The sequence below is a fragment of the Vanessa tameamea genome, chromosome 4 (assembly GCF_037043105.1).
Source record: "Vanessa tameamea isolate UH-Manoa-2023 chromosome 4, ilVanTame1 primary haplotype, whole genome shotgun sequence".
Lineage (NCBI taxonomy): Eukaryota > Metazoa > Arthropoda > Insecta > Lepidoptera > Nymphalidae > Vanessa > Vanessa tameamea.
The window spans coordinates 11,843,308-11,868,481 of NC_087312.1; the positions used below are offsets into that span (position 1 = coordinate 11,843,308).

General features: G+C 31.5%; 1 protein-coding gene across 1 annotated transcript in view; it reads right to left on the minus strand.

Annotated features, from left to right (window-relative positions):
• Chinmo (Chronologically inappropriate morphogenesis) overlaps positions 1 to 25,174 on the minus strand; it is a 54,100-nt gene that overhangs the window by 22,475 nt on the left and 6,451 nt on the right. The window contains exon 2 of the mRNA XM_026633525.2: positions 9,363 to 9,508. Coding sequence (XP_026489310.1) covers positions 9,363 to 9,508 — 146 coding nt within the window. The remainder of the gene's footprint in view (positions 1 to 9,362; positions 9,509 to 25,174) is intronic.

A 25,174-nucleotide genomic window follows, 5' to 3' on the forward strand; every position in this document is an offset into this window, starting at 1 on the left:
TCTTCGCATGTTTCACTCCCCATCCCATTAGACGCATTTTGATGACGTTGGATCTTTAATTCGGTCAACGTCTTTCAAATAAGAAAAGAAGAGATGTAAGCTTAAATACGTAGGTTGAAACTCAATTTACTTATTTTTACCTGATGTTTAAAAAAGTAGGTCAGAAGGTAACCTTTCAAGATTTATAAATTTCAGCGACAAAGTGTTATTTTTCATCCCTTTACCAAGATAAGAACTAAACATATGCAAACTATTTTTTAAAGAAAGAAATATATTATCTGTGTCTACGTTATGACATTATCACAATATTCGCTAAAGCTATGAGATAATTTAATTAGCATCACAAACAAGGCGGTCAAATCAAATACACTTTTAGTTATTATTAAGTATTTTAATATTAAGTTAATTGGGAAATAAAATTCGTTCTCATCGGCTAGTTATTACTACTTTAGTAAAAGATGTCGTCGGTTCCGTTTTACAACTCGACTATCTTAACCTCTTTAATTTACGCCGTAGCGTTGACTTTATAAACGCGTAAAAATATACTAAAAATTTGTATAGAAAATTATTGTTCTGAATCGCGCTGACGTTTGGTTCGCTGCGATATATATAGGGTATCGACTTAAAAAAATTGCAATCGCACTTATAGAACGTTAAATATATTATTGTTCAATTAAAATGTATTCGTAAATAATGAAATCTCTGACTGCTAACGAACTGTTTTGCTTTTAATAAGAAGTCGAAGATCCTTATACAATATTCCCAACAGATGATGTTAGATATATGGTACATATTTTTTAAATAAGACGGATGAAGGCATGAATTTACCACTATAAACTTCGGTACCTAGTGAAGGAGGAACATTGGTAAATGTAAATTTACCTAGTAACGCGAAACCACCGAGGTATATTGAGGCTAATTATTATTTTTTTAGGTTTACAATTTCGAAACGTCATAATTACCCGTATTTATAGATGAAAATACATTAATACATTATTTTACACGTCTTGACGTAAAAGTTAAGACCAACGAGACCACATAGAGTCAAAGGAAACAAGGATGGTTTTGTGTCAATTTTCCACAATCAAATGTATTCATATTTTATTTTTACGCTCAAAACATTATGCGACTACATGCCATGATTAGTTACGACGTTGGCACATCTTAAAGAACTCATAAAAATAAGCTTCATTATAGGTGGCGCGATACTGAATAAATACGTAGGTAAACAAATCCATACAGCCCGACTGTAATTAATTATTAATCTGGAGCACTAATATTTCAAAGTAAATTCAAATGTCAGGAGAATTAAATCACGAATAAAATATTGTGCGTGCTGTACCGTACACGTGATACAAGTAAGTACTATCCCTTTCTCAATTGACGTCATATCTGTCGTCTCTCTCAAGAAATAAAATATGTCTAAACGTCACGCATCCTTAAAATTTTACTATCAGCAATTCTCATTCACCTATCCTAATTATTATCGAATCGTCGCTAAAAACGTTTCACTACAAAACCTTGAAAAATAATAATAATAATCGAAAAATCTAATAATAAATAATAATCGTACTTAATTCTGACACGATGAGGCGACTGATAGTTGATTGTTTTTGCAGAGATATCAAAATGCATCCGTCATTTGTTTTTTTTTTTTTTTAAATTTCCGCACAGCCGATAAGATAACCTTAAGGCGAATTCCTAAAAAATAGCCGGCACGTGTAGACGACGCAGTTCAATACACTCTATATTAAAATAATATGCATTTTATCGGCAACGGCAATTTTGTATGTCGCTCAAGGCTAACTACAAATTTTTTTAACAAATATATATGACAAAATGATTCGTTTTATATGACAAAAATAAACATTAACGTTGTTCGATGTTAATAAATATAATCGTAGCTCGGATACCCATGCCAATTACACTGAATATTTAATCGATTTATTATTATACACATAACAGATAAACATTTCATTATACTAAGAAAAATAAACGAAAACACGTAATAATAAATGATTCATAAAGTAATGAAATGATTTTCGTTGGTTATATAATATGAGATTTGAAAAACAAAAATATTTCGAGATTTCTTTAAAACATTTCGCTTAAAAAATATTATTTATACTGATCTACTTGTCTGTTAGAAATTATATTGCAGGGTGATATTTAAACCAAATAATGAACAGCTTAAAATGAATTTTATAGGTTATAAAAAAAACAAAGACTTTCGTTAAAAAAATATAAATTTAAATTTAGTGAATTAAAACTTCAAGTTAAGCGTAATGCATTTATTAAGAACGACAGTAAACCAATATTGAACCTGTGACACATCGGTAAAAACGCGACCGTTGTGCAGTTTACTCTACCTACCTACTATTCTATCTGAATATATATATATATATTGTTTTTTTTGTGTATTGTATGGCTTTACATTGGACAGGAGGCGCTGCGGTCAGAAAATAAATAAAATCCTTGTTCCAATTCTGATTGTTATTACATTGGCTCTCTCATACTACGTATTGACATAGCAGTCACATATTAATAAAGATATATAAATAAGCGAAACACATGTAAATTGAAACATATACATATATCTTATACGTGTTCAGAATCTAAGTCGATGTAAAATTCTCCCCTCCAAAGACGAAAAATGTATTCCTCATAAATAAAATACTATCGTTTTAAAAATATAATAAAATAAATTATTTTAAAATTTAACTAAATGCGTGCAAGCTTATAACATTTTATGCAAAACGTAAGGATAAAAAAAACTTATCGGATGATGTCAACGACCTTTTTATCAATTTCGCAAGATTTCGCGGACAACCATGCATGCCGCCGATGTTAATGCCTTATAGTGATAAATGACGATAATTTATTACAATTTGTTACGAAACAAGTTCTAAAAGGAGTACGGATATTATTAACAACATTTTTTAAATATCATATAATATATATATTGTTTTTTTTTTAAATCATTTGTTCGTAGTAAATGCTTCAAAGAGGTTATAGTCGTCACCGGTGATCGTTAAACATGTAGGGTAAGTTGAAAAATTACGTAGTATGTATAATTGTATATTGTTAATGAATCGTATGTTGCGGTCGTAGTCTGCACGGTAAAACTTAGAGACAAGTGAACAAGAAGACGTACACAAAAAGTGACCTAATGCCAATTAAAATTAAATAAATAGATAATATTTAAATTTAGAAAAACCCGATATCATCGCGAATATAGATAGTCACAACACGGAGGTGACATGTTTTCATAGCAAGGCTGCAGACGAAGTGTATTAAGTTAGTCTTTAATTTTCCCTCGAACTCTTGAACTTATCAATTTTTTTTATGGTAATTATTGACCAGCGACCATAGATATTAGCGCAAGAACTTTTAACCTTTCCTTGCATCAGTGCACCACCGAACCTTAGAAATTCAGATGTCATTTTCCTTGCGCCTGTTAATACATTGGCTCCACACTAAAATCCGGAACACAGAAATAAGGCTTGAAGATTCTAAGGATTAATTGAATTGATACAAATAACAATAATATAATTAGTTAGATTTAGATCGATATTTTGTAAACGTCAATACGTGGATACGAGCAGAAGTCTCATCTGAAGGAGACCACCGCCTATGCACATTTGCAATACCTGGGGTCTTACAGGTGCGTTGCCGGCCTCTTAGGAATGAGTAGACGAAGTTATTAAGTTACATAAGACTCGGCGTTAAACACATATTTAAGGTTTTTTTACAATGTAATAAAAAAAATTTAGAACGATACACAATCGTAGATAGTAAACTTACGGCTTTTTGGTACTTGAAAGTATCAAGGCTACCGCAATTATCTATAATTCAGTAGTTTTATTTCGTACTTCGTATAAGGTCAAGTTTATCATAATAATATGTAAAGCAAAGATAAAGAAATATATTAAATATCTACGTAAATACATCCGCTTAAAAAATTCAACGCCACAAAACTCAACGCCACAAAAAATATATCGCCAATTATGATACGACGAAATTAAAAATACCACAAAATATTTCAGAATTATGCATTATGTATACGTATTTTTTTTTTTTTGGCTTTTTTTAGAGGCTCACCTGATGGAAAGTGACTACCAACGCCCATGGACATCTGCAACACCGGGGGGCTTGCAGGTACGTTGCCGGCCTTTCAGGAAAGAGTACGCTCTTTTCTTGAAGGTTCCCAAGTCGTATCGGTTCGGAAAAACCGTCGGCGAAAGCTGGTTCCATAGAGTGGTTGTGCGAGGCAGAAAATGTCTTAAAAATCGCGCTGTTGTGGATTTTCGGACATCTAGGCGGTGCGGGTGGGTGATATTTGGAATTTTGACGAGATGTCCGAAGGTGAAATTCAGCAGCCGGGATTAATCCGAACAATTCCTCGGAACATTCCCCGTGATAAATTCTGTAGAAGATGCAGAGCGATCCAACATCTCTACGCAAAGCCAAAGGATCAAGCAGATCGGAAAGGGCTTGATCGTCGATAATTCGAGCCGCTCTACGTTGGATACGGTCAAATGGAAGGAGCTGGTACTGGGGAGCACCCGCCCAGAGGTGAGAGCAGTATTCCATGTGAGGCCGAATTTGCGCCTTGTATAGTCTTAGACGATGGGCCGACGTGAAATACTGTCTTGCCTTGCTGAGCACACCGAGCTTTTTTGATGCCAATTTGGCTTTGCCTTCCAATTGACCGGGGAACTGAACGAGGCTCGAAACATCGACGCCAAGTATTCCGATACTAGCTGTGGGGGCTAACGGAATGTTCTCGAATCGGAGATACGACAAATGGTGTTTTTTTAGCAGTTAACGCGCAAACTTGCGTCTTTATAGTACTGGTATTAATTTTACTGTAATACCTTTTTTACATATAAATTGTTTAACACACGCATACGAAGTAACTTAAATATACAATCAAAGTGGAAACCTTCATCACGGCAAGTTAGTGTATTCGAAAATTCAAGAATTAGCACTCATTACGATGGAACATTTGTTTGCCGTATTTATTTGATGTTGGCCTCGACAATGCTCCCCAATAATACTTCTTCACGTACAACGCTCTTAAAAAACGCATTGAAATAAGATATGAAAAAAATTAAGATTTCAATGAAAAATTAATTTATTTACACAATAACATAATCATAGTTATGCAAAATCTCTTAATGTACGTTAGTTGCAAATAATGTTTTCTCTTTTGTTTCTGTAATTGTATTGAATTGTTCGTGTAAATAAAATATACACGAGTTTCCTACCAGCTTCTGGATATGATATTTACAAAAATATAACATTTTAACATTATTTGTAAGAGCCTATATTAGATTTATTTATATGATAATACATTAAAAATAATATCGCAATATTAAATAACACATTTATTAATTATTATTTTTATTTTCCTTGTAAAATAAATAATTTAAAACTGTTTACAATTTGAATTACGATTCAACGAACAAAAAGCTGCAACATTCTTGCGAACATTCCATGATATATAGGTATGAATGCAAGTCATTCATACAGAGCTAATATTGTTTTGAATGTCTAAATTAAAACGAATTGGACAAGACTAAAATAAATGCTTGATTTTTTGATGAGACGCATGAAAAAATACAGTAATTTTTCCGCAATGTTTGACACAGTAACATATAATGCAAAAGTCTGTCTATTTGTTACCTCATCGAGAATTAAATACCGATCGTATTAACATTTTAATATAGGGATCTTCGGACAAGGTTGTCTCAAGTAACAAGTAGTTGTATATATTAGTTTATATTATATATATGTATTACCAATGTTAGTCCAATATATGTATATTTAAAATACATATATTGTGTTAAGATTTACCCATTAAAATAGTGATTTTATTTATTATTATGAAACATTATATGTTTTCAAAGTTGTTTTCATTAAGTCATTAATTTTTATGACTCATTATTTGGGTGCGTTCAGAGTGATTACGCGCATAAAATTGCTGTAAAACGCGTCGTGCGGAATCGCTTTAAATTAAAAATTATATATCAAAACTTCATATTAGCGCCGTCAGTACATATTTTCATTTTAAGTTATGATGGCTTTATGTTCAAATAATAACCATAAAGGATATTTTTTTAAGATAGATAGAATAGATAGACAATTTGATCGCTTATTTTCTATATGTACAACTTTTTAAATTTTCGTAGTAAAAATTTGTTCACTATCAAATTTAAATGCTTCTGTATTCCTGTAACGTTCAGTATATCACTTTTTGCACAAAACTTCTAAGAAAAAATTAAAAACCATTTATAAATTTTGCCTGCATGTACAATCAAAGGTACTTTAATTATGAGATTGACATAAACATTTACTCAACGTCACAGACAGCACCCTTTAGACACGGTTCAAACAGACCACTATGAAAGAAATTTCTTTTTTTAAATTCCGAAGCAATAAAGATATTTGAAAAAATAATTAGGATCGGCTTATACGAAAGCAAAAGCGGCAACAACATTCTTCTTTTTTAAAGTCAGATTGGAAGACGTCACTTCTGTCAAATGCATTTAATTACAGTTAAAACATTTTCTAAGCCCAAAAATAAAAATAGCTAAAGAAATTCAGTCGAATAAAGTCTTTAACGTGCAAATCGTTACATTTTTTTTAATTTAAAAAGACAAAACTAAGTCGTTCCTTTATTATCTATTGTCAAAGCGCCGATTTCAATGCTATTTTTTATGATCATCGATAAGAATTATTCGTCGTGACTACATTTTGTTCTATTAAAATTATTATCGTTATTTATCTCTTCAATAACACGCTATAAAATAGATACATTAAAAGTCAAGAATGTATTACGTTCTTTTAAAATGTTATGAATATAATATTAATGACGTTTATTCCGGTGGCATGGCTTTGTGTACGTCTGGGGTATTAATTATTGGGTTGGTTTATTTATGAACGGTGAGTGGCAATGTGCAAGAGACAGTTGGCGCCACATTGTCGGTTTAAGAAATAGTTACTTCTCACGGCCCTTCTCTAACCTAACCATCATCAAAGCGCGTGTTAAAGCGCACAGGTGCGTACGGTATCACAATCTGAAATAATCCGATGAGACTGAAAATCCGACGAGGCTGTAAAGAGGTCAGGCGCAGACCAACTCATATACACTTTTATATTTATTTACATTAGTAAAATTTTTCATTTTACACATTTTTTTTCTTATTCTATTTGAAAATGGAATAGCTACAGATTACAGATTTGTCCTTTTCTGTCATCAGTAATTTGACATTCGGAAGAAGAAGACAGGGCATTTAGTAAGCAACTATGCAACCGCTACACGTTTTATAACAAGAAATAAAATGTGTATAGTATTTATGTGATAAATTTCAAGTCTGAATCACGCTATCAATATTTCTCGAGACAGCTGCTGTAGGTATATACAATCAATTTCTTCGGTTTAATAAAGCTGTCGCTCAGGTAGATAAACTACTCCGATAAAAACCCTATATGGACTTGAGATATTATTATATATGCGTTGTCATTACTTTAATTCTTTTTATAGGTATTTAATTATCTAGTATGACTGGCTACTGTATGTTAATGGCACTTTGCGAGAAACCATCAGGCACGTGTCAAAAACAACACAATTTACAAACATTCAACACAATCAGATGCAATTTTTAGAAGCATACGAAACGACCACGAACCAAGATACACTCGTGGGTCGCACGCGAAACTTCTCCTTTATGCAACAGATTTTTACAAATTTCTTATAACAATTTAATAAACTGCAATCAAGAATCCTCTTTATTTTTTTGCACATCTACGGCTGGAGCTCTTCAAAATGAGATTATAACCGATTTTTTATGTGCAGCCATCTTCCCATAATCACTGGGATAAATCAGCTTACGCTATTAATATATAAGATTTATTTTTATAGATGTCAATAGAAGCATACGCATTTCCAGTTTGTCAAAGTATTGTTTTAAAAAAACTAGGTGTACTCGAATACAATTAATCAAATTATTGTTAATTTAACAACAAACGAAGTTAAAGTTATTATAGATTAATTAATGGTTATTTTAAATTACACACATAATCCCTTAATTGCGAACAGACGGTTATTAATCAAGTATGTACGGAACACGAATACACAATAAAAAAAAAAAAAACGAATTATTTAATGAAAAAAATATTAGTTAATATGTTAGTTCTACACACTTAAACCAATGAACCGATTTAGATGATATTAAGTAAGAAAACTGTTTGAGTCCCGGGAAAGGTCATAAGTTACTTTTTTAACTCATCACTCGAGGGGGTAAAATGGGGGGCGACCGTTGGTGTGCTAAGGGTAAAATTTTATAAATTTCACGCAGATAAAGCAGCAGGTTCATCTAGTAATTATATATAAATATTTTTTATTTAAAAATGACTTTAAAGATTCAGACTACAGTTATCGGATATGTTGTAATTTAATGATATAAATAAAAAAACTTAAACTCGCATATCTTTTAACGTCCGCCCAGCCGTATTACGTTCTCGTTCTGAGGTATACATGGCTTCAATCACACTAATTAGTAACGATTCCTTATAAAGTAGGTACTACCCCTTCACATTAATACGATTAAGGATTTTTCGGGAGGCCAATTGTTTTTAAATATCTGTTATACATACGTGTACTTCTGGACGTGTATTTATAACTGAACTCCTAAACGGTTGGACAGATTTTGATGAAATATGTTTACGCGTATTCGAATGGTTAGCAGTATTATTCAAATTGGACCCTTGTGATCGGAAAGTAAATGAAATTCTTATTTCGCCGGCACGATAAAAACGAATAGCTATTATTATTAAAAAGGACTTAGTCAGTTTGTCCATCCGAATATATTAACACATTAAAATACATACCACTGTAGATCTTAAATCATTAATTTAAAGCGAAATACCACTCACTGATTAATCACGAAATCTCAGAAACTAGGTTCCCTATAGGGTGTAGACATCCGCTAAGTATAATCCGGATTTTACGAAACTCCACCCCTAAGGGGGTGAAACGGGGTTGGAAGTTTGGGTTTTATAAATTTCGCGCCGGTAGAGTCGCAGGTTCAGTTTCCAGCCTACTATAATATTAAAGTTCCATTTTACCTATAACCCTAAATCTGTATCCGTGTTTTTAAAAAAACAGTATTTTGGTAAAACTTCTATAAGCTATGTGGTTTCTGACGAACAGACTAGCTTCATTTCTCTTCGCACATCTCACCCGTGAGTGTCATAAAACCCAACAGAGGAATTTTGTTTTTAGCGCCTCTATCAAAAAGTCATGTGTCAAAAAACACCCCACATGTTTATAAAATTACTAATTAAAGCAAACTTACCCTCGCAATACAGCGTGACGTCAGCAAGACTCTCCGAGTTCCAGAGGTTCGCGAACGACGTGGCCAAATTGGAGCCGAAACTGTTCCACTTAAGGCAGTACTGCTGCTGTTGGGAGTCCATGCCCGGGCCGCCTCGGATACCTGCCCTGTAAAGGTAATAACAAATTATTAACATGTTAACATTAAAAACGAATTCATGGCACACAAGATAAAAATAAACATATTACATATTATAAAACAAACTTATCGAAATTATTTTTTTAGAAATTATAGCGCTTTAAACAATCTCTTACAGGCAATCTTCGTCACAAAAATAAATCAAAGAATCTTTATCTATAATAAATACATATCATTTTTTTAAATCTTTAAAATACAACAACAATTACCTAGAAAACCTGGTTAGACTATACTATCTACCTAGTAGTCTTATAGTTTATTGTAAACGTTATCTTAAAATTCGTATGAAATCAGATTGGAGCCGATATCATCAGTTCAAGATATAAAAGATATAAGATATATATTCATTTACATTAGCAGCCTGTAAATTTCCCACTGCTGGGCTAAGACCTACTCTCCCTTTGAGGAGAAGGTTTGGAACATATTCCACCACGCTGCTCCAATGCGGGTTGGTGGAATACACATGTGGCAGAATATAGACACATGCAGGTTTCCTCACGATGTTTTCCTTCAGCGCCGAGCACGAGATTATGTTATTTTTTAAATTATTACATTACACAATTTTAAACACAAATTCAGTGGTGCCTCCCTGGGTTTGAACCCGAAATCATCGGTTAAGATGCACGTGTTCTAACCACTGGGCCATCTCGGCCCAAACACAACACCTTATTAATAACTTTAATAAACTACCTTTGTCGTTGAAATTTGTTAAAAAATTATTTAACATCTATAAAATATGACAAATTTTCTATATATACGTACATATATATTAATTACGTATGTACAATGTACACAGCCTATGTATAAAACGACCTTTAAACTTCATAATTCGTAGCAAACAAACGATTCTGTCGATAAACTAGGTTTGACATCGATACATATTTAATGCATGTACAAGTGATGGTTCTCACATTGTCGGGAAAATTATTTATTAAACGCAATATAGCCAAGCGGAAATAACTTTATCGATTTTTTATTGTATTAAGGGTAGTTTGATATACGCCTTATTTAGAGACGGACGACTAATGACTAAAATATAAGTGTCCGCCCTGAAACACGACTTAAATACAGGGGGAGAAAATTTTATACGTACTATATTTTTTGTGACTATATGTTATACTAGTGAAAATATAAATGTTACTATCATGTTAGTACTTCAAATATTAGAAGGTTTGAATTTGTTTTTTTTTTTAAATATTTATTTATATTTATCAATAAAATTTACGAAATAAATAAAATAATTGCATAAGGAAATGTAAATAAAAACGGCATATTAAATTGAAACCTTTAACATTTGAATCAAAAAATACTATGTGGTATTTTTAATATATTTTTAAGTTTTTAAAAACAAATTTTAAAAATATTGGAAAATTATGTTCCCCAAGCACATTTAGATAGATCATCTAATAAGGACATGAAAAGTAAATAAGCGGAAATTAATTGTATCAAAGCGTTGTATGAGGTTTTGTGTAAAAAATTTAAAACATTTCGTTGCAGCTACGCTTAAAAAGAAATACTCCAAATTTAAAAAGTGACTATTTCTCTGTGATCATAAGATGTTATCGATTCATTAATTAAATTCTATTTTCATTCCAAAATTGTTAATAAAGACATATACATGAAAAAAGAAACATTATTAGAGTACATAATATCAAAAGTAGTTTTGTACTGACTGATACTTCTAATTTATTTGTAAGCTACGTTATTTGTAAGTTAAAGACATTCAAGCGGACTCCTAGCGCTGCACAAAATACGTTATCTAAACGTCGTAAATCTAACCTGGCTCTATAATTTTGAACCATTTGGCCTAAAACATCAGAAAGCACGAGCCGAGTCGATACGGTATCGATTTGATTCCCAGCACTCCGTTACGACCTAACTGTATATTTGCATGCGTGCACGTAACACCGCCAGTGTTGGTTGAACTTTTGGGTCGTATTGTGCGTGTTTGTTCTGTGCGTAGGGGGGAGGTCAAGTTAGACTGGAGGTGGAGGAATTTCGGCTGCGACCCGGTTCCGGAATGCAGCACACGCGCACGCGCACTGGCTTGGGGGGAAGGGGGACGGCTGCACCGAGTTGCGCAAAGTGCCGCGGCAACGGTCACTCGGCGATACCATAGAGTAATTACTTTATAGACACGACGCTTTATTTTAATATTGACTAAAAATTTATAATTTACATTTCAAATTAAAAAAAAAATACAAGAAAACAGTGCAACACATTTAGTTTATCATAATAAATTAAGTATATATATTATTATTTTTTATAAAATAGGTATAAGGACGAACAAATAAATCTAACCATCGCTCATAAACATTGTCACTGTAAGGAATATTAACCATTCATTACATCACCGATCTTTTCAGTCACAGTAGAGGTAACCCAGCACTGGGACATTTATGGGCATTAACTTTTCTTACTAGAACGGAAAACAATAACCACGGCTATAGATGTGCCAATGTCCGCCCTCTATTTGGGTTAACACGCTTCACGAACCGCGAAAATCATCAAAAACATTCCCTATTCAAATGTTATTGAGGGAAATGGGAAAACTTCGAGAAAAACGGACGTATATACCAATTTTCACCGAGATACGGGACGTTCTCTAACGTTATCTTGTAGAAGTTTTGTTTTATATGTGGAAATAAAAATCATAAATATGAATATGCCCATAGCGATGTTTAACATTTAGGAAAGTTATACATTTTTATGTTCTTAGAGACATTAGAAAATATTGCCTTGTATTGAACACTAGCTACCCGTCCCGGCTTCAAGGGAGTACAATAAGGGTCTAAAATATGGGTACATTCAGGTTAAAAAAAAAAAGTTCTAGACTTTTCTCTACTATAATAAGCAGGTATTTATACATATAAACCTTCTTCTTAAATCACTCTGTTTATTGATGAAAACTATTCCAAATAGGTTGCGTAGTTTAAAAGACCTAAGCGTAAAGACGGCGCGAGGCGAATTTGTTTCATACTATGTAGAGATATCTAAGAAATTAAGAAAAATATCAATTTGTTTTAAATTCTAAAATAAAGAACTACAGTTTTATTTATTTTATTAAAATAACTTAATATTTAAAGTTAAATAAACTTTACCGTAATGTTTATTTAACTTTCTTCTAATAACTTTAGCCCCTCGTGAGATTGTTAATTAATTTTATTTCCTATTTCAATAATGTTCATTAATTACTGAAAACGTATTATATCTGTTACATAATAAACGACATTTGATTTTATTCAAACAAGTAAAAGTAATTTTGATTCGTTTTGAAACGTTACCGAATGTTGTTTTGAAGAATCCGGACAAAATTATATTTCCGAGTGACATTTCTATGGGCGCGCTGGTTATATTTACAAGTACATCAACATCAAATTTAAGTGTTACGTCTATGCATTACTAGTGTCCGCACGTGGTTTCGCCCGCATTAGTTATTAGGTACGTTACCGCTCTATGGTAAATAACTTACCTACCTAATTTACATATACAAAAATGGTCTAAAACAATAAATATCAATATTACTATTGTACTTAGGTAGTGTTAGATGTTACTAATATTACATTTAACGAGTCATATTTATTTAATTTGTGAATTAAGCGTAACGTATACGTCATCGCAGACTTTTTCCGAGATATTTCTAAGCTCTACAACTTTTCTATAGACAGCATTTACGTGTCACTTACCGTTAAGGCAGCGTTCTTAAGAAACGCATCCATCCATACGATCATTTTTTCGTCGACTTTGCAAGATTGGTCTCAACTAAAAACCCTTTTATTTTAACGAGATATAGCCTATTCTATCCCGAAGGCTCTTTTTACATATTGATAAAGGATATATATATTTTTTATGGCATTGGTTGGCGGACGATATGGGCCACCTGATGGTAAGTGGTCACCACCGCCCATAGACAATGGCGCTGTAATAAATATTAACCATTCCTTACATCACCTATGCGCCACCAACCTTGGGAACTAAGATGTTATGTCCCTTGTTCCTGTGATTACACTGGCTCACTCACCCTTCTAACCGGAACACAACAATATAGAGTACTGTTATTTGGCGGTAGAATATCTGATGAGTGGGTGGTACCTACCCAGACGGGCTTGCACAAAGCCCTATCACCAAGTAATTAATTATATTTTTAAATTGAATGAGTTTCGTAATTTGTTAGAGTTCCTCCTCCTATTCAGTTAGAAAACACGTTCGTTCAAATCGTTTCATTTTTAATTTGCCAACTAGGTACGCATCAAAGAAGAGCACTTGTTAATAGCGACTTTCAATAGTTAAAGCAATGAACTAGAGTGTTTCTTTTATGCAAAAGGCCAAATATTTCTTCCTTAGACTCTCCCTACCATTCACTTTGCAATTAGGAATAGTTTTATAGATATTTTAACAATTTGAATAGTAACAACGAAACATTTGGGGCAAATGCGATCAGGTGCACATATATATAAATAATGATATATACCCTGAGTAGAGTCGAATGAGAGGAGCCACGGATTATATTAAATATAATTCTCCGTTCAGTGCCGAAGATGGTTATCGCAAGGGTTTTAGTGGGTATAAAATAATTTCATGTCTATAGTGAAGTTCTAATTTATCGGATAAATACCAGTGTGAACTCAAACCTGATAACCAATTGGTATGTAGAGCGTCGAATAATTTAGAAAAAATTAACTTAGGATATATCGGCAAACAATTTACTATCAAACGACACGTCGTGTATTTAACTTCATAATTAATTTACATAATATTATTAGATAATAATAAGGTAACCTGTCATGTAATTAGTTTGATGATGATAATAATACTGGACAACTTTATTATGTTTTATTATGAATATGAACCGTTTAAAGCTGGCCTTGACAGGTATCGAAAGTGTTCCTAAACTGAAATGTTCCGCAATCAAAAAAAAATACAAGACCGATTTATACGACACGCAACGCTTGTAAAAAACATTATTAAGTTTTCTTTCTACAAGCTAAAATTATAACACTTGAATATTAAAATACACATAAAAAAACTCTTCATTAAATAACAATACTAGCAGAACGTCAATGCGTCACAACTGGGCTCAGACCTTAACTTTCATTTGAATGCAGGATTCCTCACAATGCTTTTCCGTATTTGAATCCAGTCATTAATGAGAGTGTTCCACGTGTTCCATCGGTAACCATCAAAACTACGTTACATTAAGAACAAAATGATAAATTTCGTGTTGTTCACGTGTCAGTCAATTTTCTGATAGTCGAAATTTACCAAATTACTAATTATCAAATAATATTTCATTTCTTGCTTCAAACTGAAATCTCAAAACGAATATAACTAAAATTGCATGTTACAATAATAACAAACGCTTCATGAAGTTCAGTTCATTTTATCAGAGTGTAGTTTAACAAAGATACTTATTCCAAAATTACAAGTACCAATCGTATAACTATAAACAAACCAAGTTCAAAGCCTCATTGTTGTGTACATAGAACAAGATACAGCGGAAGATCCATAAGAACAAGTAAAGATCGCAACCGAGGTGACCTTCATACATGTCTAAAAACAGTTGTACCTTGTTTATAGAAGACCAAAATAAACACGTATGTAATAGGCACCCCATATTATCATCTTGAACTGAAAACATTACCACATAAAAACAATTATGGTCGAGTTACTCATCTCTACGTATATCAATAGAAATGCGACAGATTGAGATTACTGTTATGTCTTAATAAGACTATTGTGTAGTCGTCCTAATGGCATTTCTATATTATTTATTAGTCTGAGATCATGGCGTGCTTTTCGTTACGTAATGCCGTTCTCATTCACCGTAAAAATCGTCGTAGTAAACGCACAATAGGTTTGTGTGAATAGCAACATCAAAATCAAATAAATAAAGTTTTTTGTAAATTATATGAAATTAATGGTGTTATAATATATATATATTTTCATTGTTACTTATTTAATATCAATTAATGTTAGTTCTTATCATTGTAAAACAATTTATAAAATATATTTTTGATTTGATTGAGGTCAGAATCGTAGTTACATTTTTATTGCTGTAAATTTTAAATTCTCGCTTTATACAGTCTGATATTCAATTACGATATTTTTCATTATACAAACGCACACTTTATTTTGTTTCCAGATAGAATTTTATTTAGATTTTCTCTGAAAATGGTAAAAGCGTTACCCTCGTCGTGCGTTAGATCATGCTGTAATATCGTAAGTAGCCGTTGTTATTCGAAACGGTTATTTAAAATCATCGTCTCACGTTTCGTTTCGTGACATGGAACTAATATCGCTCCCAAATTGTATATATGTACTTTAATATGCATTCGTTGACTTCACAATTGGGACACAGTTATTCGGAAATAAGGTATTCCGTAGTGAGCAACAAACTTACCGACAATAACGAAACCTATTCCTTTTGATAGATTATATTATCTATTTGTATAAATACATATTATATACAATTAGTGAACGGGGCGATGTACTCATTATCTTTAACTAAAATTTGTTCAAGATATGCGTTTGAAAATAAAGTCTATGAGAATTATAAAAGCATTTAACTATATAATAATAAATGGAGTATTCTTCTTTTTTTAAGGCGGCTAATAAGCAGGTAGAACAACATTCAGTGAGCCGGTATAATTACAGACACAAAGCACATAACTGCCTAGATTTAAGATAGTGATCCTGCTTGGAAAGGAAACGATGCAGACATATCAAAGTAACATAAATCTAAATAAAATAAATAAATACACTAAAAGCTAATATACACCTAAAAAGAAACAAGAAAAATCTCTATAATTGTAAAATGCACTTGTCACAATGGCAAAGAAAGGATGAAATAGAAGATTAAGTATGTATTTCCTCATCTCTAAAATCCAACGTTTTTTGAAGTAATCATTTCATGGGTCACTTCCGAATAACTCTATCACAGTTGGAAAGGAAGGCGGTGCTTTGATTCACAATACGTGATATACAAATGACTTATAAGGCGTTGACAATAAGGTCGAATATTGCTTGAAAGTGCGGAGGGTCTAGTCATACAAACGTTGATCAAAACAAAAACATTATGATTACGCGCAATAATAAAATAATAAATATTATAGCAAGTAAAAACATTTTAATAAAAAATGTAATTTAGTACATAGAAAGAAGTGAACTTTGCATCACAGAGAAACTTACACAAAGGTTGGGCGCAAATTCTTCATTAAAATTTGACTCTTTTAACTGACAAGAGACGCTTTACTCATTTTATTCATTCTTCATCTAAAATGATTGTAGAAAGATGCGTTCCCTTGCATTCCATTTCGTATAAAAACATTTTAAATTAAATTCAAACAAATATAAGTGCATAACTTTGAATCACGAAAAATCTGTTCCATTTTTAAAACTTCTATGCCTGTGTATTGTAGATATATATTGTATTAATGTTTATCACGATATTTTTAAACACACTTTTGTATCCACATCTTATTCTAATACACTCCTGACACAGTCAGTATGCAAATGACTTCAAAGGGCTTAGCAAGTGATTACGAAAGCCGATGTCGAAACGTATGCAGGCCTGTTTTCTAAATTTCAAACGAGTCGAATGCATTTAATGTGTACGTAATCGTACGACAGCTGTAATATAGCCATATTAACTGAACTCAGTGATGATGTTGCCTGACTCCCGACTGTCAGAAACCCGTTGAGTTTCTCAGGTCAGAGTATATTCTTTTTCGAAACCGTGGTAGTATTTAACTTAACAATCAATAAGTGTAATGCTTCTTTTAATATTTAATAAAGGGAATTTGATTTGATTTGATTTTACTAGACTAGTCGGATCTAGAATAGGAGATATAAAAATGAGCAAGTGTATGCGCAAATAAAGGCACTCTTGCACCCTCACTCAACATAAACCAATAGGACGATATTCAATGAAGGAGAGTGTAGTCATATAGTATATTACGTGGTTGTCGAGGTAAATACTGCTAACTCCAAACCTCCGGACTACTTACAAAATCTTGACAGTAAACCAAAATAACTATTTATCAGCCCGACCCGGTATTTTAACCTAGTATTAAATAACCATTATATATTAGAAATATGACTTCAATTATTTTCAGTGCGAATATATATTTTTTTATGTTCTTATTATATATATATATATACATACGTTAATACATTTTAAGCTAACAGCTGAAGTTTTGAGTTCTGCTGGTATACAATACGTGATTTTTAACCCAAGATCACGTTTTCAAAACTGACCGTGCCCTACTTATTATTGTACTTTTTTATTTTTATTTATTCATTGTACTTTTTAAGGTTACGTAACCGTTCGAAAAACATAAAAAAAATGAATTTACTTTAAAAACATTTGTAATTAGATCAGTATAAATTCGGTATAATCAATGAGTTCTTGAACATCTAAGTATCATTTTTAGATATCACAAAAGCTATGACTTTCTACTTGCATTGCTTTTCCGGCAAACGAGGGGCCCACGTTGGGAGGCTAAGAGGGGTCTCGTCAAAATAGAAAGTTGCATGCCGCTGCAGTGCACACACGCACGGTTGCGTTTCGCAACACACAACCTCTAAATCTATTATAATATATAAATTTTAAAGGCAAACTTTAGAAATATTTTGTTCAAGATTTAAATGTAACGCAGACGAGAATATATCAAATAAACTCCTATATAAAAGTCGTGTCTATGCATCAAATAGTGTTTGGGAAGAGTTTGTTTATTGATTTTAGTACGTATATATAAAAGTAGTAATAATAGTTTTCCAAGTTTATATTGTCTCTTTATAACGTCATATATTTACGTCAATTAACCAACCTACAGCTGGATTTTGATGAAATATTTTTGATGGTTTTCGATTACACACTTGTATCGTGCGTGTCAGACACTTCAATTAGAACTGTGTTTCTTTATGTAAATTCAACATGACATAATTTCCAAGCACATCTCGTACCTAATAATCAAACATAGAAAGTAGCATAATCTTTCAAGGCTAATCTCAGGGTACATTATGATTTATTTATTTTTACGTGATCAGACGAATAAAAAGTAAACATTTCGACTTTTTAAAGTATTTTATTTATTATTAAATGAATAGCGTTAAATTATATTATTTTTAAATCCAAAATAAAACCTCAATAAATGATTTCCTGTAATAACAAAATAATGATCAATTTCGTAATCAAACAATATTTTTGGATCACGTCTTCTAAATCTATCTGTGAGAAAACACGAAGAACCGCGCCTAATTCCAAAGTGGTTTTGAAGCACGACGCATGCGCGAGCGATTCTGTGCGTGCACTATGGATACCTTTCACTACTGCAGCTGAACACGAAGCTTGTGCTAAATCATTCAATACGCTTTGTGTTTTATATTTATTTAGTTTAAAATTATTAGGAAAATATATTTTTTTAAATGAAGAAATGAATATAATTATCTATTAGTATATATAAGAATCAAATTCACCAACTTTCATCCACTTTGTATAGGAGTGGGATAGCTTAAGGAGTAAATGAGTAATAATACAGGCGTTAAGGGATCTAGTCTCTAAGATACAAAATAGCGTTGAATTCCATTAGTTAATTAAATACGACTTGGTTGTGGGGCTAGGCCGTTCGGGTTAATTTTTTTTATGTGTATGTGCAATCAGTAATGCTTAATATTGTTTTATTCCGCTTTGAAGGATGAGTGAGCCAGTATAAATAAAGGTGCGCAATAATACCATTCATGCGACATCATGGAATGCTTGAACTTAGACTTTCAATAAGAAAGGTTTTCCATTTAACTTTAAAGGGAAAAAATGGTTGTACCAATTTTATATCTATGAAGTCGGGACCGCTAGTGACTATATAGGACGCGTGTTCTTCTTTCGAATATCAAATCAATAATGACAAGAAGAGATAAATCAGTGGTAACCTTAACATCCACGAAACAATTTAAGCACCGCTTTATAAGGAAGAATTTCGACAACAGTATGGATAACAGTACCACCCAAGATTCAAGATTCAGATCAATCTAAGATGTTCATTGTTCATTGCCATGCTTAATGTCAGGTCAATTATATGTACTAGCAGTTTTTCAGCCTGCTTTGCTAAACATTAAATAAAAAAAAGTGAAGGAGCATCAACGGAATTCAAAAATTTAGCCATCTACTGATGAGATTCCGCTTCAATTGGTCAGTCTCATACCGATTAGTTAAGTTAATTCTCATATATACTCTATTCCAATCATAACAGGAAAAAAGGCAAATAAACAACATTAGACAGCAAATAGACGCGATATCATTGGTTGATTAATCTATGATATTCACTATGGACTTGCGAAAAAATGGCGTTTTGAACGACGGCGAAACTATTATCGGAATTTTGGAAGTAAAATTAAAGTTGAAATAAGTAGTTAAGTGTAATTGTGTTGTATTATAAATAAAGATATATTAATCATAAACTCTTAGTAGTGCAGAATACAGCTGAGTTATTAGCAAATCGCATGAAATACGTAAATCTAAGGTTTGTTTATCTTTTTTCCTACTTGCATGTGAATAGGATATATGTATATCTATATAGATTACATAACCCTTGTGTTACTTGTAATTATGCCGCTAGCTGTATAGGAGGTAAATGTGGTTGGCTCAAGTTGAAACAATGAGAACTTTGAAGGGCTTCTGGTCTAAATTATTACAGACCAAATTTTAAAAGTTTAACATTAACATCTGAATATTCAATAAAATAGAATGTAATAAATAATAATAATAATATCCAATTAAAATAATTAAAACTAGAAAACATCGTGTATAATATGCAAATGTGAAAGGGTTATAGGTACTTTGGAAACTACTCACGGACAATGAGAGCGAAGTTCCGCGTTGCACGCATAAAATTAAAAATAACGACCTTCATATTTTGAAAAGAAATAATCCTTGAACCAAATATATAAGAAAAAATGACTAAAACCTGTTTCGTGTAGACAACTGTCTCACACAGGTTACATTACCCATTGTTGTATAAGAGCAAAGAAATTAATAAAAATAATGTAGTACTCAATACCGCTTAAATGTTGACCGCGCGCCCCTCCGCATGAAAAGACGCGCAAATCTTAAAAGCAAAGGGAATACTATAATTATTTTTTAATTTTTGCGTGTATTTGCAATCAGCCCTAAAGCTATGAGAAAATGTGTTCTGTGATGCTGTCATGCTCCGAGCTACTGCCGGTTTTCTAGATCTAGGATATGATAACGTTTTAGTCGTGTCGTTTCACGTATAATCTAATTAGTTTTTTTTGCTATCTTTCACACACTAATCTGACACCTTGTTAGCACGAGCGTCACTCAATACTAACAAACGCCGTCATTTTAACGTATTCAAAACGAAAAAGGAATTAAGATAAACAAACTAAGTAGATAGTGAACTACAAACAGTTCATGATTAATATAATTTTTAATACAACACTATTCCACTTCACTAGTTTTATCCACTTTAATAAATTCCGATAAAGCTTTGTCGACGTTCAAAACGCATTTTTTTCGCAAATCCATGAATAATGTCATAGATTGATCAATCAATCAATCGATCCAATGATATCGCGTCAATGCGATATCAATTGTTTGTTTGGCCAAATGTATTGATGATTGTTATTATTGTATTTTATATAAAAGTAACGACTCCATGAACGATAAGTGAGACCTTAATCCAAACTACATATATATAGCCAAAAATATATGTATTTTATGTAACAATGTAGTTGTAACACAAAAATTGCTAGATGAACGGAATAAATGGAGTAGTAAGCCCCCCCATAAGCAAACAACGTTGACTAGTTGCCGCAAGACCAGTTTCCAGTTTCAAACAATGTCTACACGAGTAGAGCTAACAAGGAGTATACTATTACCAATCCACTGTAGGAATTTGAATGTTCCAAAATTCGATATCTATATTTTTTATTATCTGTATCAATGATTTTTTGAATCATTTTATGACAAATTAGTTTGCACCTGACTGTTAAGGAGGTCTAAGTTTTGATTTAAAAGCGAAGACGTAATGTAGGACATATTCTAGTAATTCCTTGAGGTTCGAGCTTGCTTCATAACAAATTTTATCAAATTAGGTTCAGTGTTTAGGCGTGAAAACGTACCAAACAGACGAACAGACAGACATTTTTTTACAAAAAAGACAAAGTTACGTTATAATAACATTAGTATAGAATTTAGATAATAACATTTTCTTTTAATAATATCTCAAGGAGATACCGATTTTTTAAAATTATTATTTTAACGCTTTTCTTGTTTATTATCTACTTCGTTGTCATTTATTATTTTAAAAATCAGTAATACTGTACAATACGTACGTATTAATTATTATCCAACGATTTATTAATTATTATTATTTTTAATTTTAATTGCAGAATCATTTCTATCTGCATTATCACAGACGTATATTTGACACTAGATGGTCAATTGACTATAGATACTAAAGGAGTAACGGAGAGGGAAAGTAATGTTCTCACGGTGATTTCAACGGAATTTAATTCGAAATACTTTTGCAATGTACTGACAAAGTATTCTGTTTTATTATCGACAAATAACTTCCCATACTGAATGTTACAATCAAACCGTTTGTGACTTTATAAATTACTATTTAAATTAAATAATTATTATTTATTATGTAAAATAAATAATTATTATTTATTATGTAAAATAAATAATTATTATTTATTATTTAAATTAAATAATTATTACTTAACGACGTAGTATTACTTGTATAACGTTCTAACAGATCTTTAGGCATAATTCATCGCGCATTTTTATAAAGATGTATTTTTAAGCTCGACATATTTTCTACAGGAAGCATTGATATATCTCTTACTGTTAAAACAGCGTTCGTAGGAAATGCATTCGCTCGACCGTATTTCGAATAACGTTGCAAAATTAATCTCCACGATAAACCTTTCTTTATTTTAACGGCTGTTCCGTATCTTCCTGATGAATGAAAAATGTGGAAGAATTTTTGAATGACTCGTTCAAAACTACTCTTTTGAAGACTGAAAATAATTGTTAAATTTATTTAGGGGCCTCAATTGTTTGTTGTCCCAGGGCCTATAAGTTTCAAATATAATCCATTCCAAAATTAGCAGAAATAAGTAGTAACACTTAAATATCTTATTTTTAAAAACGTTTTATGTATTTAATTAAAAGTGATTGACGCATTGAAGCACATAAAGACAAAGAAAACAATTTAAGCTGTTTGTTTAATATGCAACTAATAGTATTTAAATACAATAGAATATAAAACAGAAAATCGAATTATATATAAACTTTATTTTGAAATAAAATAAGGTATTTTGCATTGAGTCATTTTTTAAACATTAAGGGTCATGAAGTGTTTTTCAAATACTTCCTTGCACCTAGTGCCACATTAAAAATAAAAGGTTAAAGTTTTTTACAATTGAAAATTCAAATTCTTTTTTCAAAAGTTAAACCTTAATATAACAATTGTTTTCATAATATGCAGCCGATATATTTATGAATTTTTAAATATGGAACGGAAATATATATTTTGACATTTAAAACTGTCATCAATAAAGTAAAAAGGCAAAACGAATTTCTTCATATTACCTATTCACTACACCCAGTTACGCTACAACGTGTTAACGATATGCACTTAGAAGTATATTTATATACAAAAATGTAACCTAAAACGGTCCGACTTTAAACAGCCTTGAAAATCTATTACGTAATCGAACCAAAAGGCCCTCCGACATTATGATAGTATTAATGACGTGAATGTACGATATACTTATTTTAAATTTATTTGGTTTTACCATTATATGTTATAATGATAAGTTTTATTTATGTATAATTAAAAATATATATTTAAATCAATGTGACATATTTCAGCTAAAAACTATGTTATTATTCATTAGTAGTTTTAACTATTGTTTATATTTAAATAGCTTTGGTATGATTTTTATTTTTGTTGTTTTCTAGTAGATATCTGTAGGTAACTTGTAAATGGCATCTGTATCTGGAGTCCAGCTACCAGAGCTAAACAATAAAGCATTGACTATTGACAAAACATGTCACTTATAGTGTTTATATATATCGTACAATGTTTTTTTGTCTTCAACAGATTATTGAGATAGTACTTATCATAAGTATATTTTAAGGGATTTCGTTAAAGTTTAATATGAGCTGTAGACCATAAGCTGATTTATGCCAACAAGTTAAGGTTACCTCGTTGATTTAAAATATTTTATTGGAAATAGCATAGGGTATTACGATCCACGCATAGTCCCACGCTCTTATACTTCAGAACGTCTATAACTTACATACATATATAACTTACATGAAAAAAAATAGGGAATATTCAAGGGAATTTCCATACTACGTTTCGTTCGTGGTTCCCTGACTATAAAAAAGTACTCATAGCACATTTTAACATACCAAAGTTCTAGATTTCATTACATACATACGAAAAGATTAAAATACAAATTGTTTTTTAATTACAGAACAGAATTTTATAATAGAAATCATACTATGCTTTATATATATTTGAATATATAAACCTATAAAATTAAAAGTCAAACAAATCTATATAATTAAAATAGTAGGATTTGCCTAGACGTACGTAAAATAGTACGATTTTTAACTTAGAGCATTTAAACAAAGCCATATTATATTGCACGCAGGCCGAAGTGCTTATTCACCAACGCATTGAATACGAAGCGACCTTGGTTTTGTTACGTAAGCGTCGCGCCTCGAAGGCCCTCCGAGATGTCCTTGTACCTCCCAATGCCCCTCCTCTCCCACCGCTGGGCTGGGACGTGCCTATATAAAAACATTAAGAAATTCACACAAAAGTTATACATATTTGAAAATAGATTAAAATCTATTAAAATAAATTATTTTCTTTCTCATAGTTCAGTTTCCTTATTTAGTTGCGTAAGAATTATTTATTCGATTATTTTAATTAGTTGATTGGTTACCAACTCACTTTGGCAGAATACCATTAAAATTTGCATTTTCAACATAATGATAATAATCAAACTAATTAAACAACAAAATTATATTTAACATAAAAAGAAAAAAATTCATTGAAAGAACATTGAAAGAACCCATTTTAGTAACAGAGACAAAAAATATATTTTTTAGGGATAGCTTGATTTTGTTGCATATTAATTAAAAGATTTTTTATTTAATTATAACATTGAATTAATTCACAAACATTAGAAAATAATTAGTAGAATTGTGTTTAATTTTTACTACTAACTTCTAAGATACAATATAGTCTCTTTTTGACTCGATCATAGATAAAATATCGCAGTTGCCAACAGTTATATTAATAAAAAAAACAAATGTAACGAAATATAACAAAACAGCTACATTTATATTTCGATTTTTTATCATAGTTTCATACTAAAAATGATTCTCTAATAAAACTCTTATCTTTGCAGTATGCCTATGAAATATAAGGTTATCTCAATGCAAAGATACCACGTGTTTTATTCACTAGTATTTGAATAGTGAACGTTAAACATATATTTTTTTATAAATATAGTTCTGGAAGAAATATTGATTATTCCTATTTTGACCAATGCGCTACCAACCTTGGGAACCAAGATGTTTATTACCT